General features: G+C 40.3%; 2 protein-coding genes across 3 annotated transcripts in view; one reads left to right on the top strand and one right to left on the bottom strand.

The window, feature by feature from the left end:
• LOC128373403 (regulating synaptic membrane exocytosis protein 1-like) overlaps positions 1–6167 on the bottom strand; it is a 95529-nt gene extending 89362 nt beyond the window's left edge. Inside the window, 2 exon segments of the mRNA XM_053333707.1 lie at positions 1985–2059; positions 6007–6167. Coding sequence (XP_053189682.1) covers positions 1985–2059; positions 6007–6167 — 236 coding nt within the window.
• A 3456-nt stretch (positions 6168–9623) lies between these two features.
• On the top strand, positions 9624–15783 carry asrgl1 (asparaginase and isoaspartyl peptidase 1). 2 transcript variants are annotated; one of them, XM_053333710.1, is made up of 7 exons: positions 9624–9667; positions 11029–11224; positions 11664–11806; positions 12542–12696; positions 14124–14245; positions 15241–15351; positions 15535–15783. In XM_053333710.1, the coding sequence occupies exons 2-7, from the start codon at positions 11038–11040 to the stop codon at positions 15747–15749; spliced, it is 933 nt and encodes a 310-aa protein (XP_053189685.1). In that variant the 5' UTR covers positions 9624–9667; positions 11029–11037; the 3' UTR covers positions 15750–15783. The 2 variants fall into 2 exon arrangements, with proteins under 2 accessions (XP_053189685.1, XP_053189684.1); XM_053333709.1 differs by lacking the exon at positions 9624–9667 and adding an exon at positions 9689–9822.
• Positions 15784–23383: the final 7600 nt, after the last annotated feature.

Below are 23383 nucleotides of genomic sequence, written 5' to 3'. Positions count from 1 at the left end.
TTGTTCCTACACACTCATCAATACAAACTAACCACAGCACATTGTGGCCTGCTAACCAGTCATCACTTGCCCAGCTATCAAACTGACAATCATGAGATTTATTTTCCTGGAAACAACTTTTATTTTATTCTATAACACTGCTATCGGGTAGAAACCTTCTAACTCTATATTTCATTTTGGACATACTAGGTGTCAGACAGAGACCATCAGCATCAAAACGATGGGTCAAGTTATGTTGTGAATTATATTTCTATGGAGTCTGACAAAAAAAAGCTAATTTTTTTCTCTCTTTACGTCTGCTCAGGGTCCCCTGGGCACTTGACCAGATTGCCCGTATGGTAGATCCGGCCATGTAAGCAACTTATATGAACCCTACTTTGCTACACTGTTGGTCTAAACAACCTATGATTATATTCTGATGCAAGTCTGGAAAAACAAAGCTGCAATGGTGACTTAACTACATATTTTTGTGTGAATCATGAGAATGCTTGAGTTACTCTGTGGCTGACTAATCTTATGAACATATCTGTAGCTTCTTGGCCTGCTGTAGCTTATATCAAATGAGAAAAACCGTATAAAGAACAAAGGCCCAGTCACACCAGTCTTTTAAAGCAGCAAAAATGTTTCTTTTAATGGAACCACTGGGTTCAATTGACACATGAATCTTTCACATTGAGCTCAGCTTTGGGGAACTTTGACACACCAATTAAAGCCTGTTACCAACTGCTGACCTTAGAGGAAACAGTGTGACCTATCATAGCTTATTACCTTTGTTGCACCATCCACTTTTATATAATTGCTCTCTGCTAGAGTATAACTTAAATACGTGTCTTGAATACACTGTGAACTTAATGTCCTGTTAGCAGCCAGCTAGCTTGGAGAGCTATTGTGACCAACTAGCATGGTGTTCCCAACTGGCTGTCATGCGGTTAATTTGCCAGCTACAACCCTGCTAATAGTTCCTATATTACAGAGCTTATAGACCAACGATTTCACAAGGACGTGCTGAAGAACTTCACTGTCATTTTTGTTGTGGTCATAGCTTGACTTGCATAATGATCACCTTTATACTGATGATAAGTCAGCTAAATTGCATAAATCAACAACGTGCCTCAAGCCAAAAAAAACTATCAAATGATGGGTATGAGCATATTCCGGACACATATGATTGGAAATTACTTGTATTACACTGGCTCTATTGGGCAAATACAACCATTTATGCATTTACTATGTTAGTCCATATCTGGATTTCTAATATCCATCACAGCAGTCATATCATGACGATGATGGTCACCTGTTTTCCAAAGTTCCAGACACGAGTTGAACTGAAACATGTCATGCACACATACACACAGCAGTCATTCCTCCAGACGAGCAGCTTGGCAGAAGAGCTGAGCAAACTGCGAGACTCACATGAATCCAGCCTAAGCCAGCAATTCTACGGAGGAGGAGGACGGCAACATCGACTAGTCTGTAATGACTCAACGGGGATCCGGACTGGACTTATCAGACTGATCATGTCCATCACCACAGCGGAAGCTACTGTAGTACACTGATAGATGACAGCCAAGCACAAAGCAACAGTGCTGTGTGTCCTCACAGGCATATCTCCTAAATATAAATCTAAAAATCTAAATGAGGTGCCGGTAGAGTGCCAGTCATTCCACTTACAGTATCATACAAATTGCACAATAATGACTTGAGTCACACGCCTCCGAAAGATGGTAACCAGAACGAGAGTTTATCTTTTGTTCGGTTGACTCATACAAGGTGTAAAATGGGTTTCACAACAAAACATGAATGAGTCAAAAGAACAGACTGCCAGCTCTTGATTGGAAGTTGTTTTGGGCCACTGGGGTGAAGTGACGCTGGAGTGACGCAAAAGCGAAGCTAGAACCCATTTTAAACTAGGTCAGTTTCAAATTCCAAATTTGATCAACTGGGATATTGAGTTGGTGGTTGAATAACTACAGTTGCAACTCACCGGACATCGTTTTGCTGCGGAGGTTTTTTCTGCCCAACCAGGTTCACCGTTCTTGCTTGGATAGGCTTCTCTTCTCTGAAACACACAAAGTAAGAAAAGGATTATTAGTTTGATTTATTTACTGACTTTACTGTACTTTTTATTCGGCTCATTCCCCACTCCCCATCTAGTCAGTTATAGACTCAGTTTTGGACTGACTTTATCATCCTGCACACCTATGTTAACTTTGCTTAAATAGCTGAATGTGATCATCAGTCCAAAGTGCGGTTAGTCCTGGTTTAATTTTGTTATACTCAGCTTTGCTATGAGCTTTGAAGTGTCAATATTTGTCTTCTTATCCTCATAAACCTTGTTGTTTGCCCCAATTATTCTGATTATGTTCTAACTCCTAATGAAAAGTAACAAAGGACTGTTTTAAAAGGACACACAGACTAAACTGAGGAGAACCCTCATTCAGATTGTCTTCACAGTGTTTGACATACCGTTAGGCACCAGCGACAGGCCTTGGGCAACAATGACATGTTTTCAATATGCCCACCGACACATTTTCAGTGTGATTAAAAAACCGCCTCATCCATTAAACATGAACAGTGGGCTCTGATCAGTCTGATCACAGAGGGAACTCTAAGAGAGAAATCCCCATCAACGCCCACGCTGTCTAAGACACAAGAAATTTCTTTTTATCGTCAATACTTTCAGCATCCCTCTCATTATGAGACATTTTTGACACATTAGGAATGGTGAAGTCTCTTTGTTCCTCATTGGTACTTATCATCTTCTGTTGTAGTGACTCCGTGAGCATGGTGGTGATTGAGGTAGGTATGACAGGTATCCGATAATGTGTACAATGCTACCTTTTCAAGATTTATGCCACCTTTAAATATCATGTAGGCTTGAGCTGTTACTGGAGTCTGAAGAAAATACATTTAAAAGACTACACCGGACTAGACTAGACTTTTTTTAGATTTCTGGATGTGTTTCCAAACATTTCAGACATCCATTGGTTTCTACTCACTTTTTTATGTTATGATAATCAATGAGCAGAGTTGTGCTTGAGTTGTGTAATCCATCACAGAGGACATCAAGTCTACATTATTTTATTTGTCAGTGTTACTTTATTATAACATGGTAATACAGCTAAAGCGCAGATTGATTTGGAAGGTCTTGTGATGGATGATAACTGTAATGGATTAAATAATTGAAATAAGTTTGAAAAGTCTGCCAATAGATTCTCATATTGTACTAATCAGTAAAACAACAGGTTCGCCGAATGGTTAGATGTGATGTATGAAGTATTTTTTATCCCTAATTGTAAGATGCCTGTCATGAATATAAGAAAAAGCATGAAACCAAGTCCAAAATCTTTCACAGCACAGTTTCTGACATACTAATCTATAACTTTTTTCCAGATATTCAGAAACTGACTGATATTGTAGTATCCATATTACTATAGAAAGGGTAGATTGGCACAGCTAAAAATATTGAATATAATGAGTAGAATATGTGTATTCTCATAATACATACATAAACATACCTATACACACTGCACACAAACGCCACACAGTCCAACAAAACTCACATAAGCTTTTACAATGGATACTTATCTAGTATGTGTTCCCTTTACAGGCCCAAGTTCTTCACATGTGGTGAGGTCACTGACATAATACTACCTCTTTATCAATGAAAATAAAGGATCAATAGGAGGACACTTATCATTCAAACACTTCAAGAGACTTACATTTAGCCCTCCGCCTTTGCGTTTAATGAATACTGACGTGAAGTGATTGCAACGCGATGCAAGAATCCACTGAGATTCTTGTTTGATCAGGTCGGCGCAGTGAGGACTATCCTGCTGGTTGAACTATGCTTGTTGTTCTGAGTTCTTTAAGGTGAGTTTCAATGGTTAGTGGTTAGTGTGTGAATTCTCAGCACTGATCATGAATGACTTGTTATATTCCTGCAGGATGGTGATGATACTGTACTATGCTCCTATATGATACCACTCCATTTATGTAACTGAGATTTAGGCTCATAAAGATGGTACAGGAATATAGTGGAGGGTATTAACAGTGAACACATCTTTCTTTTTATGAATGAACCTCAGTGTTACAATATTACAAATTTATCTGACGATAATTACCAACAAGACGTCCTTGTTTACCCGCAATTTATTTACCATTACATCATTGTTGCTATGGCTGTACATCTACAGGGAGGTATGCATATATACAGTGATGCTATATGCTTTGAAAGCATGAAGACTAATGGTGAGTAGATCTTCAAATGCTCATAAGAGGAGAGTATTCTCTGCCTCTCTGCATTACAACCCACACTACCCTACTGCTAGTGCACTTACCATGCATGTATTAGTCAACCGGTGCAGCTTTACAGTGCAGACCCAATCGTAAAGACACACACACGCATACACACACTGCTCTGCTATGCTCTGCTCTGCTGTGGCAATCTACATCCAAACAGTGATGAGAGGGAACGGTGCTGAGGCCAATATAGGTTAAGACATGTATGTGCTGACAAGCCTGCCTTATTTGCAGCCGCTACAGTATGACATGACTGACTCCACTGCCTTCTAATACATTACTGAAGAAAAAATGATGCATAGCCACTTAGAGCCGGAGCTATATATTGGACATTTCCTTCTTTAGATGCAATGAATCGATCCTCCGTTCCAGTGCTGGGCTATCAGTCCGCGCAGAGGGCTTAAAATAGAACAGGGACGTAAAGCTTGTGTGTGTGGAGCGCCTAGCTTAGGTGGGTCGGTCTATCTTTTCTATCTTGCTCGTCTGTGCGTGCAGGAAAAAACGGTGAGAAACATAGGCACAGCTTCGACTTGATGCATTTCGTGATCGTGGAGGGACGGGGGGTGTGTGGGGGGGGGGGGGGTGGATGTGGGTTCATTGCTGCACCAATCGGCAGGGACAAATAAATCTGGGGGAGAGTTTTCTTCATGCATGTATAGGTAGAGGTATGGTATAGGAAGAGGAAGAGGAGGAGGAGGAGGAGGAGGTGGATGCACACAGTGGATATAAGTCACTCCTGATTCAAAATGACATTAAACAGGCACCTTCTCTCCCCGCTGTTATAGGCCTACTGGTTCTATAACAGCCTGTGTGATGTCTGTTGCAAGAGCACTGGCCTACATACAGTGCATAAGGATGGGAAAGGCTCAACCGCACCCCAGAGCTGAGAACAGCAGCTGTTGAGATGGATGCTGCACAGATAAAAGCCAACAGGGAGGGTTTTACTTTTACTACTCCCAACGCCGGGTTTCGGTGAGCTTTTTTAACAGTTTCGACCTCCTTCCTCCCGCCGTGTCTATCAATGAGACGTTTCAGGTGAAGTACGAATATTCGCCGCTTGACTCAGGCGTTAACGTGCGTGATAGCGGTGACGTTAGATGAGCAATGAGTTCCTATGTAGCGCATACAGGAGGAATCTGAGCTGGGATGTGATGCTGCTGACGATAGGGGCATGGTGACACACCCCTTCGTCCTCACAGCATCCTCCTCTTCCCTCCTCTTCCCTCCTGAGCAAGTTACACCTGACCCACCAGCAACACTCCACTGTGCCTCTTACAGGAGCGGTGGCAATGTGCAAACAGGACTTTTTACCCTGGTCTGAACTGGTCCAAGCATGTTTCCTCTGGCACTGAGCTGAAGCCTATATGGGCCTGAGTGTGTGGAGGGATCTGCAGGATGTATATGCACACACACACACACACACACACACACACACACACAAACACAGTCACACACACATGCATGGTCAGATACAGTTGAGAGAAGCAGTGGTCCTGATGCTGAAGCACAAGAGAGGAACGGAGGTGGATGGACTTCTTCAGAACGGAAATAGCCTGGGCCCAGTGTCTCTCTCTCTCTCTCTCTCTCTCTCTCTCTCTCCCTCACTCACTCACACACACATTCACACACACACACACACACACACACACACACACACACACACACTATGTTTCTCTTTTCTCTCTCTCTCTCTCTCTCTCTTACTTTAACATGGCCTCCTCCTTCGCCTCCTCCTCCCGTTGCCGAGCCAGCACAGCCATGATGATCTTCCTCTCCTCCTCCGTCAGGTGGCTCAGGTCCGGTTCCGGGATGGCCGGGGCGACGGGTGGGCGCGGGCCGCCCCGAGGGCCCACCGAGGCGAACATCTTCCCCACCACCACCTCCACCACCACCACCTTCCCTCCTCCTCCTCCTCCCCCTCTTCCTCCTCCTCCTCCTCGCCTCGGTAGCGATCACGGATAGAAAACCCGCTGGTGGAGCCCACGGATCACGACATGGCCCACGGATAAAGCGGCGGATGGAGCGACTGATGTGGAGTTCCCATGGCGGTGGTGGGGGGCACCCAGGGCGGGGGCAGCAGCAGCAGCGGTGTCGGTGCTAGCGGTGGTGGTGGTGGTGGTAGTAGTAGCGGTGACGGTGGTGGTGGTGCCTCGGTTCCCGGTTGCCGTGATCAGCTTCTCCTTCTCCCTCTTGCTGCTCCGCTGTCTTCTCCCCCCACCCCCCTCCCACCGCCCGCCTCTCCCCTCCACCACCTCCGTTTCACGGGGAGCCCATATCTCCGGCGGTCGGTCGGGATGATGGCACACGGGGGGGGAGGATCTCGCTTCCTTCCTTCAGGCCAGAGGAGGGGGGGGTGGGGGGGTGTCCCTGAAGGCGGCTCGGGTCTCCGCTCGGTCCGGTGGGCTGGCTGTGTGGCTGCGGGGCGAGGCGGTTTGATGCTGATGCTGATGCTGATGCTGCTGTCAGGGAGACAGAACCGTCAATGGGACCGCAGCCCCTCAAGCGCGTTCACTTCTCTTGCGACGGGAGCGCGCAGCCCTCATTTGAGAATGGGGGGCTCCACTCACCGTTCAGATGCGCGCTCACGCCATCCTATAGCACACATAAAAATGAAGGGTTCCTCAAGGGTGCACTGTTAGATTGGAGGAGCATGATAAGTCATGCATGTTTGCCATCACTTACACAACAATCCCTGATGACACCATTATGTATTATGTTTGAATTTATGCTAAAACATACACATACATACACATGTGACCTGCACTTATGTAAGCTACTATACACCCTAGAATCATAGAAATCATTTTTATGTGGTAAAGTCATTGATAGTGGCTATGATGGTGATGTAAGGGGGTTTCTTTCAAAATACAAACATTCATTCAGCATTTCAGTTTTGGTGTAACTACACACTACATTGATTAATTAGCTGAGTGGATTGATTACACTAAAAATACCATATGATCCAGTAATTATCACCTTTTATCCACTCATTACAAGTTTTACCTCATATTAATGTTTAAATTAATGTAGATTTTTTTTTATTTAAAGGTTCAGTTTTAGTGTGTTTCCTTATAAGTGGATTGTTTACTTGACTTCAGCTAATTTAAGTCAACTAACTAAACTGGATCTTTGAAACAAATATCCAGTATCAAACTCTTCATCTTAAACGTCAACCATTAATACACTGTATCAAGTAGCAATACAGTAAGAAGTGGAAGGTAGGGTGATTGTATTGCAAACAGTGGAGAAATAAATGTGCAGTGTACAAAAATATGAAGCAATATGACAAAAAGGCTTCAAAAATAGGCCATGTAAATGAACTATAAGCTGTAATGTATGATATATGAAGTACTGTAAGTAAACTGAAACATCAAATGCAGGATACCACTCTAAAGAAACATTTCCTAGTATTGTATGAACCCTCTACAGTAAGAGTGTAGGCGCTCTCCTCCTCCTCCTCCTCCACCTCCTCCTCCTCTCACCCACCAATCATTGCGTGTTAGAATGACGCGCATCCCCTTTTTTTCTCCTCCCTCCGTCTCTCTCTCCCTCCATTCTTCCTTTCTGTCCTTCCTCCTTATCCATCCTTCCAGCAGTTCCCAGCTTCCACCACTCACACACACACACACACACACACACACACACACACACACACACACACACGCTACTTCCTCATGCTGAAAAAACAATCTGAGGGAAGCCTGAGGTTTATCACATAGCCATGCACATGTATGACTATAGGGTGACATTTACAGTATGTCAGTGGACAACATTGTAATTATAGGCTTGTGGGGGTTCCAAAATAGTACTGTTAAAATGCAAGAGAACATGAAACAGTGGGAACATGTAAATCATATAGAACTATATAAGACAAGATCATTTTCTTGAGTTACAGGAACCTAAATTTAGAAGCAAATGTAAGTGGACTATTCTTCAAGAACAGATCCACATTTGGTTAAAACTGATTTCTGAGCCATCTATTATTTGTTGACTGGTTCGAAAATGGATAACTTTTTATGCAGTTACAGCAAAGAGCCTGTAGTAAAATTAGGCCATGCTGCATTTCCTGGAAGCCTCAAGAGCCCCTACCTGAGACACTACCACTGTCGCTTCATAGTGGAAATTTTAAAAGCAGTCTCTGCATCTGTGTATTTCAGCACCACGGTCAGCTCACTGCACAGCAGGGCTGCTGCAGACTTGGAACAACAGTCATATCAAGAGAATAGGCATGCAGTAAAAAACCCAAGACTGTAGTCCCAACACTTCATCGTCATCGTCTCATTATGCACCCCAACCAACAAACCAATATTCGGGACATTACTGCGAGGCGTGCAACAATGCGTACTTGCTTGACTTGTTCACCAGCTCTGACTCAACCTAAAAGAGGTTCCTATTTAGAGACATAAGCAGAGGAGAAGCCAAATAATATAAAATTACAACAGCCACATTTCAAGGCCCAATCAGAGGCTGTTTGATGGTTGATAAATGGCTGATAGGATGTGGATGGCATATTTTTATCATTTATTCTTTATGTCATCTGTGTTTGGAATATGTAGTTTGATCACATTTGCTGTTGGTAACTTGCAGTCACATGAAATTCGTCACATGATATTAACCAAGCTGGCTGTATCAGACCACTGATATCTTCACTGCTAACAGACAATCAAATCATCCTATTGGGGAGGGTTTTGTAGTCCAAGCAACATGTTTAATGGGACAGTGGCAGTTTGTTCTTATTTATATTTTCCCAGACTGACAGTGCTATAAAGATCAATGTAGCCTACTTAACTAGTAACTGTGCTAACTGCTTTTTCTTGTGTAATGTTTCACTTTTAGTTTACTGCACTGGTTGTATCAAGCAAACAAAAATTAAAACGGAAAAGAAGAATTGTTGCCTTCACAATAAACAGCTAGTAGTTTTTTTATGACCCTAGACATTCAAACAGCACTATGCATTACTACTACTAATGAAAATAAGCATGAAAATATTAATGTTATGTCTGCTTAAACACACATGATTAAGGATACATATAATATATATATTGAAAATACTGTCACAACAGCAATTGCCATAAGACAGCATAGGCCATAGACTGTATACAAAAAGGCCTGTACATAAAGAGTAAATAAGTTTAATGTGTGAATAGCTCAACTTCAGCCTGTGTGAGCTTTGTATTTTAAATTAATTCAAAGATATAAACAAAATATGCTTTACATTCCAGCCGTTAAAGGCCATGTAGTGATACTGACCGATGCTGCTGCTGCTGCTGTCACGTGCTGCATTTCATTTTGAAAGGTCGCCGGTAACCTCACAGCGGAAGTGCTGCGGCTTAGTGTGAACTTAACCATTCTTCCGTGATACTCGGTAAGACCCCTCGGTGTTTTCTTATTATATTCGGTGCACTAGCTGTTGAATTTGGACGTGAGCAGGCTAACTGTAACGTTGACGTCGCCTCTATTAAACCTGCGTCAGCTAAGGAAAACAAACAGCGTCCCGTTACGCTGAAAGCAAACAGGCCGGTAATCATATTCATGAAGAGTTAACACGCAGACTGCGCTGCTGCGTTAACAGGCAGCAACGTTACTGTTACTGTTATTTCACTGGTCTGCAGCTCTGCTTCATGTCACAGCATAACAGCAGCTTGTTGACTCTGAAACATGACTTCAGCCTTTTCTCATATCTTCTATAGTCACTACAGAACAGGATAAGGACCACATGTGAAAAATATATTTGAGTTGTTGAGTTTAGGTCAGAATGCTGACTCTAAACTTTTTTCCCCTAGAAGTTAAATTCAGTATTCTGACTTTAAACCTAGAATTCTGGCTTTTTTCATACAGGTTTGACTCAGTCAGAACTCAAATACATTTTTCTCACTTGTCCCTAAATGTACTGCTTTACACACTTACACACATTCTCAAATACCAGATATTTAAAAGGACTAAATATTTCATGTTGGTATTTTGTCATTATTAAAGGAAGCTTAACACACAATATGTGTAGTGGTATATAAGATATGGGTGATGATGACTGTTGATGACTGTTTGGCTTAATTCTATGTTTGATAATGGTTAGTCAGATGCAACAAACAATGGCTGTCATTATTAACATAATTAATGAGTCAGGAGTTAATTGTATTGTTTGGTCATTAGCAGTGTTTTCCTACATTTTCACTTAAGGTCACCTAGCTTTACTTTTGAGCAGAATCCATGGTGAAGTCCTTATACAGTATGTAACCTTTATCACCTTTATCCAAGATTCAAAGATTTTCAGTCTGCTATTATAAAAGGCTTACACAGCTGAAAATATTCACAGGTGAGAGATGCTGGAAACAACTGCATGGACATATATTATGTATTTATAGCACATATAATGTAGGCTCATAGTAATGGGCGCCCAGTTGTTATAGAAGAGGAAAAAGAAGAACACAAGAAGACATTTAGTATTGTCATGTAAATTAAATCATTCACACAAATAAAAACAGATAACTACTGCAAAGTAAGTGCATTGTCGACAAAGATGAGCACTTCAGGTTCAGTCAGAGATATTGAGACAAACAGTGCATTTATAGATTTAACAGTCTCAATTTGAAACTACTGTAATGCAAAACAATGCAGGACATGAAACTCACATCATGCTGGAACTGTCTGTTATGATACACATGGCAAGTTTAAAACCTGGCGTCTACCTCCTGTGTTACGTTTCATCTCACCTCAGTTCTTCCTCAGGTGATTGACATGTTGCCTGTGCTGGTGGTCCATGGAGGGGCGGGTCATATCCCAGAGGAGAGAGCTGAGAGGTCCACTGCAGGAGTGTGTTCAGCAGCCCGAGCCGGGTACGCTGTCTTCCAGAGAGGAGGCAGCAGCATGGACGCTGTGGTGGAGGCTGTGACCCAGCTGGAGAACAACCCCTCCTTCAATGCAGGTACTGTGATGTTAAAACTCTTTTCTTACATGTACCGAAGTGTTCCTCTTTTGACTTTTCAGGAAGTGTATATTTAGTAATCCACATATCCAAATCTGCAGGTTTTTCCACAAATCTATATATATTTTAATGTTTGTTTTTTTTTAAACATTATTCAGCGTAGTCAGTCATATATTTACTATGAAAGTTATTTCTTGACTTTGGAAAGAGATGTGGTTGAAAAAAATAAAGGTTGAGTGGTGAACTGTCAGGGCTCCCCAGAACCTCACAGAAGGTGTTCATTGAATCAAAGACCATTTGTGACCTAAATGTTGTCATGTCCACTTAGAATACAAGAAATAGTGGGAACAAGACTGCAGTGTGTAAGTGTTACTGTTTATTTTTGATTGATTAAAAGCATTTACCATTAATGTAAATGGGCAATGGCATTTATTTTCAGGGTGTGGATCAGTGCTGAATGTTAAAGGAGAGGTGCAGATGGACGCCATTGTGATGGAGGGGAAGACACTGGCTAGTGGTGCCGTCTCTGCTGTTCGCAACATAGCAAACCCTGTCCAGCTTGCAAGACTGGTCATGGACAAGGTATGTACACCAGTATATAGTATATATGGGGCGGCTGTAGCTCAGGAGGTAGAGCGGGTCTTCCACTAATAGTAAGACCGGCAGTTCAATTCGGCTCCTCCAGTCCACAGTCCACAAACTGCTCCAGATGGCTATACCAATGGTGTACAGTCCATATAAGTCATGCATGTCCAAACTATTCCATAAAGGGTCTGTGCCTGCAGGTTTTTGTTCCAACCGATCAAGAGCACCCATGATTCGACCAATCAACTGTCTGAAGACTGAAATCAGTTGATTGTATGAATCAAGTCTGGTGTGCTCCTGTTTGGTTGGAATAAAATTCTGCAGCCACATGGACCCTTTATGGAATAGTTTGGACATGCCTGATATAAGTCATAGATAATATGCAAACACTGTGTGCAATTATAGCACACTGTATTATTGTGTAAAATAACTATGCTTTTCATTTAATGCCTACATTCTGCAGCTACTGTATGCATGATGCCACCATTAACATTCAAAAGTAGTCATAATTGCTGATCTACATAGCTGCTAAATGGAAATAAATAAAGAAACATGATCAAATGTGTCATAACCAAAACAACATGTAATGTAGCTTGATGAAACAAAGTCTGAACCATGGCTATTTGGTTTGGACAATAACCTTGAGGCACTCTGTCCTTTCCAAGTGTAATTCAGTGGAGTAATAATTTATAGATGTGTTTTATGGAGGCGAACTTTGATCTCTGTTTTTAGACCAGTCATGCCTGTCTGACAGCAGAGGGTGCCAATCAGTTCGCCCGGTTAATGGGTGTCCCTGAGGTGACCCAAGAGTCTCTCATCACTGAGTACTCCCGCATGCGCTGGAAAAAGAACCTGGCCCCTGACGCCAACCCTGTGGAGTGCCAAATGTGAGACGTGACATCATATAATAATGTTATATAATATTGCTATGTTGTTGTTATTAGCCTTTTCTTTTTGCTGACCTGAAAGAGGAGAACCTTTTACATGACATCTACTGTTCATGTATCAATAGATATTAAGGCTGTTTCTGAACAATTGGATAGTTTAAAGACACGTGGTGTGTGTTTCTACAATTTTAATGTTAGCAAGATGATTCATATTATGTGTGATGACTTTTCTAACTGATAGCTGCAGTTATTACATTTAAAAACAAGCCAATATACATCCATTACTGTAGTATTTATATCTCGGTCAACTTATGCAAGTTTATAGAAATCCATTCACTCCATTGTAACTCAGCACTAGGTCTGTCACAATAATTATCAACTGATCATACATTAGCGTAATTATCAACATTATCATGTCTATATAAGGAATTATTGTATAATACATGGACATGACCTTGATCTTTTTTTTTTTACCTCAATATTGCCACACTTCACATTAGCATCTAAGAGGCTATTCATGTCACATTGGCTAAGCAAATACATTACCAGTGGTATAAAATTATCTTCAAATGACAATAATATAGTTTATCTCAATTATTTCTTGGGCAGTTATCGTGACAGGTCTACTGTGTAAATTGCAAGATACAAAGAACTTGAAAAATCATGTCAATCAGCAGCCGTGCTCATAGCAATCATATGCTTGTTCGTTCATTATTAGCATTGTTTCAAAAATACTATACACTGAGTACACTGAGACATGAGCATTAGCAGATAAATATTACAATCGTAATATTGTTAATATAAGCAGCTTTGTTGTTCGACTGCTTGATTTTGACTGAAGCCTCTTGCACCAGTTACTGTACAATGGATCCAAATGGTGAAAATATATGGAAGACATCAATAGAAGCTTCCTAAACTGCTCAAAATGATCCACTTCTATTCTTATGTTCCGAGCACTTTCTCCTCAACATAACAAAACACACTGCTGTACCTCCATGTCGTGCTGTTGCCTCCTCATAGCTGCCGAGCTCCGTCACATGTATTTATTTTCAAAGCACCCGCTGAGCACACAGGTCAACAACAGCACAGTGGATGATTCTGCCTGCAGGAGTCATATGAGAAGTTTATTTGTTTTGTAATACTTTGTTGCAAGCACAAGTGAAAGGTCCAGTTGCTTACACTGCATAATTTATGTTTTTGGTGTATTTATATGCTTATATTTGCTTCATAATGTTCATAATTAGATGGTGTAAATCTACAAAATGGGGATACTGATGTTGCAAACTGATAATCATAGTAAATTAATACATTAAATCGACTTCTCAAACAGTCTAATACAATGAATATGCTGAATTCAGTCTGCATTGTAACATATTAAAGAATCATTCATGTATCAGTGTGATGTTACTTCATGTTTTGTTGTTTAGGGGGAAGATGGGAACAGTTGGAGCCGTGGCTGTTGACAGCGAAGGAAACGTAGCCTGTGCGACCTCGACCGGTGGGATTCTGAACAAGATGGAAGGACGGGTGGGTGACACCCCCTGTATAGGTCAGTCCTCACATCTGTACTTTGTAGTTACACATGTTTTTAATGCTGACTGATAGAGAGATTGATTCATTGACTTTAACATGTGAGAAAACTGATATGAAGGCTTTTGTTAAATTGACTCCTCGTCTTCAGACATTCTTTAGACTTTGACCAGTTCATCATGTACAACATATTGTACAACCGAGCTGATATATGCTGCCTGGCCCATGTTTTAAAAAAAAAGCTGCATATTTCAGTTGAATTTTTGTCAAAATTGCATTAGGTTCAGTCAAAGTTTAGAGCTTCCCATTGATGATCACTGTAATACTGACCAACTTAATGCTTAATGCAATGCTCTATGACTAATATTCCAGTACCTAAAGTGAGAAGATACTTACTGTGTCTGAAATGGGCAAAAAAGCCCTTGTTTTAATAAAATACAAAGTCACAGAACACTGAAACCAACCAGTTTAGAGCTCAGGTAACTCAAACCTGGTACAATTCAGTTTTTTGACCACTTGGGGGCAGCAGAGACAAAACATCAGCAAACTTCAACCACTGCCAAACTAACTAAACAAGACTTTCCTGTGAACACATTGGAACATTTATCAACTAAATAGTTCACATTTCTCTCAGTAGGACTAGTGATTATTGGACAGAAAGATGTCTTCAAGTGAATATTAATGTTGTTATGCATCTGCTGGTTGTGTTTCTAAATTAGAAACTGTCAGCTAACACCCTAACAAATTGTTACCCTGCCCCCACTTGTCTAATTAATATAACAAATACTGTTTGAAGTTCACAATCTTTAATGTTTTGCCAAGTTTCCCTTATTTACTACATTTTGTCATTTAATCAGCCTGAAAGTCACATTTAGCGATAAAACTGCAGAATAAAGCAGCTCATTAATACAGTGTGTGAATTTCAAAGTGACTTTACATCATGCTAAATAAGGAGCTTGATTTATTTTTGATTGTCACTCGTTAAGTCTGTGCTGCTGTGTACGTATGTGTCAGGATGTGGAGGGTATGCAGACAACCAGGTGGGAGCCGTGTCGACTACAGGCCACGGAGAAGCCATCATGAAGGTTACACTCGCCAGACACATCCTGTTCCACATGGAGCAAGGTAACGCACACACACACACAGATAAATTTCTGCAGTGAATATAGATAATACTTCCATGTAAATCATGCAGAGATGGAGGATAGGTTCGGTTCTTGTTGGAGTAAACAACACAATAAGGAGCCTCAGCCACTATGATCATCATTTGATGGCTGATTTTATGACCTACTTCTTTCACTCTCTCAGGTCAGTCAGCAGAAGCAGCCAGTGACTGGGGTCTGGCCTACATGAAGTCCCGGGTGGGGGGCCTGGGCGGGGTGGTGACGGTGGATCCACAGGGCAACTGGGCAGCTCGCTTCTCCAGTAAGCAAATGTCATGGGCTGCAGTCCAGAAAGACATCTTACACTACGGCCTGTACACTGGAGAACACATCACGAAGAGCATCGCTGAGCCACAATGAAAGAGAACACAAGCATTGAGGATGAAGGGACAGAAAGCTGAAGCATTGAGGATGAAGGGACAGAAAGCTGCTATGAAATTAAAGATGAAAATATGATTAAATCCCAATACATACTGATCAAATCTACAGTCTGCACATCCCAGCAGCGGATATATGCAAGGAAAGCTGTGAGAGTTATTTTTAATGAAGTTATATCTTATTAACTGTAAGATGGAAGTCATTAAGAGACAAACAGAAAATCTGATTAGTCCCCATCATTAAAATATCTACATCAATCCCATGAAGCCTTCCACATCTAGACGATGTTGTCCAGAAAGTGACGAGACTTTCTGCTGAAGTAAAAATCTGAAGTAAAGCATATGAACTTCAGCTAGAACAGGGTTTATTTCCACAGGAGCTCACTGATTTGGATCTGCAAGCTGTCATACACGCAGGAGGAAGATAATCCAACTGCATAGTTGTCAAACAATCTGCATGTGAGAGATGATTTTTGTCTTATACCACAAATCAGCAAATCTGCTAAGTAGTTTTTGTTGCCAGAAGAAAAAGTGAAGTTGCAGTTTAACATGTGGGGGCAACAAAATAATCTTCATACCTTTTATAGTCTTAATTTCTTCTTAATTTTTTCCTATAGTTTGTTTTAAACTTAACCGAAGTTTTGCACAAATAACTATAATTTTTCTATTTCATTTAAAAATCGATGCAAATTAAAAACAGTATTAACCTGATCTGTGCTGGATTAGTTGGCAGACACAGGAAATGTAGATGGATGTTGCACTCAATTCATATGTTGGAAATGTAGACTTTTTTTTACTAATGTCTTGATATAAATCAATGTAAACTTGTCCGAGCAAATAACATATTTTTGTGTTTTTTCACTTTTGAATAATTCAATACTTACTGTATACTAATAATAGAGGGAAACAGTGATTAAGATGTTCACCTCCTCATCTTGTGTACTGAAATAAATAGTAGTACTACTGATTTGAAGCTCTGTGTTGAATCAGTAAATCTTGTCATTTTTTTGTGTCAGTGGAGGAATTTAGTTCAGCTTAAAAGTGAAGCTCTGCTCTCACTACAAAGTCTGAACTGTGGCCAGTATTTCTACAGCACTGCTGACCAGATGATGGGTGTTAATGTTGAAGCTTTTTGTTAGAAAAACACAGATGATAACAATAAATGCCTTTAATCACTGACCATTGTGTGTTTCATGCTTCATTTACTCAGAGAGTCTGTGTTTAGAAGTGCACTGATGTGTATTATAGTGACTGTATGTGTTACCTTGTTGGTGCCACTAGATGGTGCTGTTTTAATACATTTTAAAACTGAAACGTTACAGTCATATGACTTATATGCATTTTCTCACTTGATGGTTCTGATACATTTTCTCCACCTCAGTCTTCTGAGCCAGGTTTCAATAATTGTAATGTAATTCTTGTAGGCAGACTGATGCACAAATGTATGTTACCTACAGTATATTATCTAAAGAAATTGTATTATGGTTTTGAACCTTTTCACATTTTTTTAGATTAATGCATGCACATGACGATTAGGTCACAGGTTAGTTATAGTCATTTCTTATCTAATCAACACATTTTCCAAACCTACATTTTTTCCTTCTATAAACAAAAAAAACACTGTTTAGTTTCACCTCACAGATTGCTCAGACATCACTGATCTGGATGAGAAAAGCACAGATCATGCATGTGTGACTAACTCTGTCTTTTTACACAGATCTGTTTTCTTTCTGCCTTCTTCTGTTTTAATTTGGTTTGTGTGCGTTCTTGCGTACATGCATGTATGTGTGTTCTTTGCATGTGACAGGTGTTCCAACATTCATTTGTTTTCAAGCTTATTTTTCCACTGCAAATGCAATCTCTTTACTTATTAGTGCTGCTGCTGCTGCTGCTGCAAACGTGCTTGTGTTTATGTGTGTGTGTATGTGTGTGTGTGTGTGTGTGTGTGTGTGTGTGTGTGTCTCGGGGTGTGGAGATTATGCTGACGAAAAGGTGCATGGGAGCAATGTCATGCACAGCACTGGAGAGGTCACCATGAAGGTTACTCCAGACTCATCCTGTTTCACAAGGAGTAAAGTAACACATGCAAACACATACATGCACACACACACATGCACTCACCGCCACATTTACTTGTGCATCAGCATCTCCATTCACAAAACTTTTACATCTTCAAATAATAATTTTAGTCTGGTTTAGTGTTTAATTGTCTGGTTTAGATGTAGCCCCCTCCATGCTACACACATAAACAACAAGCATTTTAAATAACACCAAGTTCATCAAATTATCAGTAAAGAAGAAATTGGAAACTATATATAGAAATATAAAGAAATGTGCAGTTACATATGTACTGTATACTGTGTCTGGGTGAGGTGGTGACAGTGGATACCCAGGGACAGGGTCACGAGGCCACTCACTTCTCCAGTCTGCAAATGTCCTGGGCTGCTGCCCAGAGAGACACCCTATACTACAGACTGAATCCTGAGGAACACTGTAAACAGAACATAGATGAGGTACAAAGACAAAAAGCACAACCCATATTGTAATCTAGAAAAACACACTCTGAATGATAGTTAAACAATTTAGATTTGTCAGTACTCTACATCACTCATTATAAATCTGGGCGTTCTCATCTATTGTCCTGCAGTTCTAACAGATCAGTGAAATTTGACCTCCAGTTCCTCTCCTCCCATTCCTTTGTCTCTCCTCTGACGTGTTTGCGTTCTCATGTATACGAAACACACACTTGCTTAGACATGCAAAAACAACATCTCTTAGCACCCCTTTACTTATCTATATATTGTATTTACATCATCATCTGTACTGAGATTTGATTGGTTCTACAGTCCAAAATCAGAATGAAAGATACTGAATACTGAAGTGCACTGATGTATGACTGCCTTTATTGTACCAGTGGATTGAATGGAGGTTGCTGCTTCACTGAGCATTAACAGTTAAATACCCAAAACACACATCTCACATGACTTTAAAAAAAACAAATTCATCTTTCTCAAATTGTGGTCATGACCCATGTGGATTGTTAATTTTCAGGATATAATATATTAATGTTCGTATGTGTCAAACAAGTAAATGAATTGTCGTGCCATACTCCAAACTGATCATATGAGTAAAACCACCTATATACACACAAACTTTACTTTTCAAAAATAACCATTTTAAACTAATCAGTATTATTAAAAATCGTTCAAAAGTTGTTTTCTAATGTGAAAAATTCATCAAGTGTACACAAGCACAAGATGAATGAACACATTCACCAAAGCAACTTTATATATAGACAGTAAGTCACTGTATTTATGGCATTGTTTTTACGCTCCAGTATTCCAATGCATCTACATGTTGCCAATAAACAAACATTAATGTGGAGTTAATGTAGAAGTAACAGCAGTACCATACTGTAGAAATACTCCAATACAATTGAGTAAGTAGTAAGTGTAACAGAATTAATTATATGGTAATAATATATATGTTTTGAGTTCAGTATTAATAAGTAATGTTATAACTGATATGCTACCCCTCCAGTCAAGTGGAACGTATGAGTGTTTGTCTCTGTACCCCGACGGTCATTTCCGTTTGTCCAACCCCATAAATTTTGTTTCCCACCTCTCCCCTTTTGTCACTGTAATCCATGGGAGAGATAAGCCTCTTTTTTGTTTATTTGTTAGCTTAAGTTTTTTTATAGTATGCTAACATGTTTGTTGTGTCATTTCATTTATGTAGGGGCTCGTATGTTTGATTGATTGAACAGGGGATTTTGTTGTTTGTTCCTGTGATCAGGTATAGTTTTTTATGTTTGGCCCTTTTGTCACTGTAATCCATGGGAGAGGGGCTCGTATGTATGATTGATTGACTGGAGGATTTTGTTGTTCGTTTCTTTGATCAAAATAAACGGAAGTCTCTTCCAAAGAAATCCTGCCTGACTTTCTGCATCTGCTGCATCTTACACAACACACTCAACACATCAACCAGCGCCGGTTACATAAGTCCATACTTAAGTAAGACCTGCATTGGAAACGTTACCTAAGTAGTTGTCAAGTTGTCAATGCTGCTGCATCATTTTACTGTTGTATCATATTTTACAATTTGTTGCTTGTATAAAATAATAATCTGTAACAAGTGCCAAAAACTGTGAAATAAATGTGAATTAAACTTTCATTACATTCCACCACTGTCTAAAACCACCACACCACTTAGGAACTAGTCTCAAAGCTGTATAATAGTTAAAATACTGCATAACCTAATATAAAGGTGATACCATTGAGTTATAATATAGATACACTATTATAAACTAATACCTGCTTGACTTATATTATGACATAACCCATGAATTTGTTTTGTGAAATCTTAGTAAACAAAGACCATGTTGGCCCATGTGAGGCTTGCCATGGCCCACTTTGAGCCTTCAGGGTTGGAAAGCCTTTGTCCCAGCACTGTGTGCAGTCTGGGTAACCCTGGGTAAACCCACATCCTAACCCTGAACTGGCCCCTTGAAGAACTCACTCCACTACATTTTCTCACTCTAAAGGATGAAAACTCAAACTGTCTCTGTCAGTGATGCAGTAACACACAGCGTTGTGCTTTCAACCTGAAATGAGACCTACACTTTTTTTTGCTGTTTGCTTTTTCCACAACCCTCATTATTGTTTTGTTTAAGGTACAAACTGAAGCAGAAAGCTACTGGTATCAGGACCTGAATCCAGATAAAATACTGTATACCTCTAGGTTGAGGAATAAGTGTTTATACTCAAAGCACCATTGGGATGTGGGGATAAGTTGACACTCACATCAGTGCTAGGGTGTGTGACCTACACAGTATACCCCACTCACTGTGTACAGTAATGGATTGCATCAGATCACTTATTCCACCAAGCAGACTTATAAAAAGCAGACATAATTGTTTAATAAGCTTGTGAAACAGCTCCCAAACACTTGTAGGCTAGTCGTAAGGCCTTGCACACTACCTGGACAATGTTTCTGGGAATCTCTGCTGGTAGAATTATAAACTAGACCTGTTACTTTGTAACTAAAAACATTGAACCCACTGTAGTGTCATGCACAGAGAGTTTATCTGTGTTTTTACTGAAAACAGCTGCCTGCTAGGTCTGGAAACAACATTAATGAATGTAGTGAGATACAAAACGGTTAATTCATGGGTAGGCCTGTCACAATAATTACATTATCAACTTATTGTACAATAACATAATTATCAACATCATCATGTCTATATATGGACTTATTGTATGATACGTGGACATGACCTTGATTATTTTTTTGACCTCAATATTACCACACTTCACATTAGCAGCTAAGAGGCTATTCATGTCACATTGACTAAGCAAGTAGTGTCCTCCATTCCTCACTGTGTACGTCCTGCGTGAAGACTGCAGAAGCGAGCGGCGCTGCTTATATGCAATTTAGATTATTAAATATTTGCTGATCTCTTACAAAAATACTGTTGCATCCTGGGAAGTCTAGTGCTGTCATTTCCATCACCACAGTTCTGTTCAATGATAGCTCATGTGTAATATCGACAGACATTTCTGTGGAAAAATGTACGTATCTAAGTTGCTTTATAAGTAGAATTTTATACATAACGCCTGAATGAAGACACTGTATGATCAGGATTTTAGAAATGTTAGACTAGTGACCAAAAAAATCTCTATCCGATTTTTTCGTCTCATTATTAGTGTATGTCTGTAAAAATTTCAAGTGGAATTCTTGGCAAGAAAGTGAATAGGAGCTTCTTAAAAGTCAAACTACTCCTTTAAGTTTATATTTTTAATTTACAGCACATAAGGAAAACAGTTAGGTTTTTATTAGATGGAGTTTAAGACTGATTTTGATTAGTTTGACTTAAAATCAGTATTGTGATTAGGGTAAATGGTAGTGTTAGAGCTTCAGGGCTTAGATGTGGTCAATTGAAATTTGTTGTGAGGGAAGCAAAACGTGCGTCTGTGTCACCAGCAACATTATGAGCTGGAGAATCTGTGCACATAAAAGGAGACGTGTTATTGAAATATTCTCAGCTGATCCGTGTGGAATGAAAAGGACATCAGCACACAGTTGACCTCCCAGCAGTCAGCTGTGTGGAGGACGATGCAGCCTCTGCAAGGTGAGATTAGGCCCTGCTATTCTTTCCTCGCTGCTGGGCATCTTATCTTTTAGCTGCGTTCACACACTTGAGACCAGTACCCTTTTTTTTCTAAACAAAGCAATAATATGGGTTGAGCAATGCAAATATTTATGTTAATGGCTATATAGTAAATTAAATGTTCTTAAGTGAAAATATCATAGGGCTGGGATTGAGAGCATGGGCACAGTATGAATTAGATTTAAGTTAAATTAGGGAACAAACATTTTATGGAAAAGGGCCTCATTAACATATGTAGGTAGTCTAGTCCTTCTCTGTGTGAGAGAGAGAGCCACAGAAAGAAGTGTGTGTGTGTGTGTGTGTGTGTGTGTGTGTGTGTGTGTGTGTGGTTGCACAGGTATTCCTCATGTTGTGGGGACATACATTTGTTTACTTATAGGGACAAAAAGCAAGTCCCCTTAATGTAAATCATTAATTTTAGGTTGAAGACTTGAAGTGAAGGTGAAACTAAGGTTAGTTTAGGGTTATATTAAGGTTAAGGTAAGGGTTTAGGATAAGTGTCTCCAGGAAACAGATGTAAGGCAATGTAATGTCCCCTGAAGTGATGGAAACATGTGTGTGTGTGTGTGTGTGTGTGTGTGTGTGTGTGTGTGTGTGTGTGTGTGTGTGTGTGTGTGTGTGCAAGGTGAGATATGGCCCAGTTGTCCTCCTTGTCTCCTGGCTGTTGGCCAGTCTGAAAGCAGCAGTCAAGTTAGTTTAACACAGGAAGACAAATGTCATTGCTTTCATAATAAAATCCTTTACTCTATATGACACTATATACTAGACCTATATACTGTGAAGAACACTGTCAAGGTAAGGACATATTGAAGAACACTGTGAGGGCATTAACATATTGAAGAACTCTGCCATGGTAAGAACATACTAAAGAACACGCTGAAGTAAAACTATCAGTACCACAATGTAAAAATCTACTACATTAGTAAAAATCCTACTTAAAGTGCTAAAGTAAAAGTGCCAGCCTATTGTCAGTATTGTGGAAGCTTTTATAGGCTTCTGCAATACTTTTACTGAAGTAGGATTTCAATTGCAGGTTTTTTACTTCTAATGGCGTTTTTGGCATTGACACTTTTACTTCTCCTGCAGGTCACAGAATCTGATGGGTCACCAAAAACGCTATAACACCGGAAGAGCGCTCTTGTTGTGTTGAGGCTAACTTCACACACCGGTCAGAAAAAAGGGGGCCGGACTCAGTCCAGTGTTCTTCCTACAAAAACCTTCAGAGTGACAGAGGACAGTCTCAGCTGGGACGGAGGAAACTCGGCTTCAGAGGAGAGAAGGAGAAATGATAGCTCTGAATTTTTCCGAAGTTTAAAAAGTGATTGTAACCACCAAGTTCATCGCTGCTCCGCTGGAGTCGCGGAGACAAGTGACCGACACATCACCGACACATCACCGGCACCGACAGAAGAATGCATGTATTTTCTGTCCAGCTCTGACCTCTTAAC

This window comes from Scomber japonicus, chromosome 14, assembly GCF_027409825.1.
Source record: "Scomber japonicus isolate fScoJap1 chromosome 14, fScoJap1.pri, whole genome shotgun sequence".
In the NCBI taxonomy this organism is placed as follows: Eukaryota; Metazoa; Chordata; class Actinopteri; order Scombriformes; family Scombridae; genus Scomber; species Scomber japonicus.
Note: the sequence above shows the minus strand (reverse complement) of the source record. Positions and strands in the feature narration are given on the sequence as shown.

Bases quoted from the DNA above. Each gene is read 5' to 3' on its own strand.
- asrgl1 (XM_053333710.1), top strand. From the start codon at position 11,038: ATGTTGCCTGTGCTGGTGGTCCATGGAGGGGCGGGTCATATCCCAGAG. The intron at 11,807-12,541 runs GTATGTACACCA...CTCTGTTTTTAG, and splicing joins CAAGACTGGTCATGGACAAG to ACCAGTCATGCCTGTCTGAC. The intron at 14,246-15,240 runs GTCAGTCCTCAC...CGTATGTGTCAG, and splicing joins GGGTGACACCCCCTGTATAG to GATGTGGAGGGTATGCAGAC.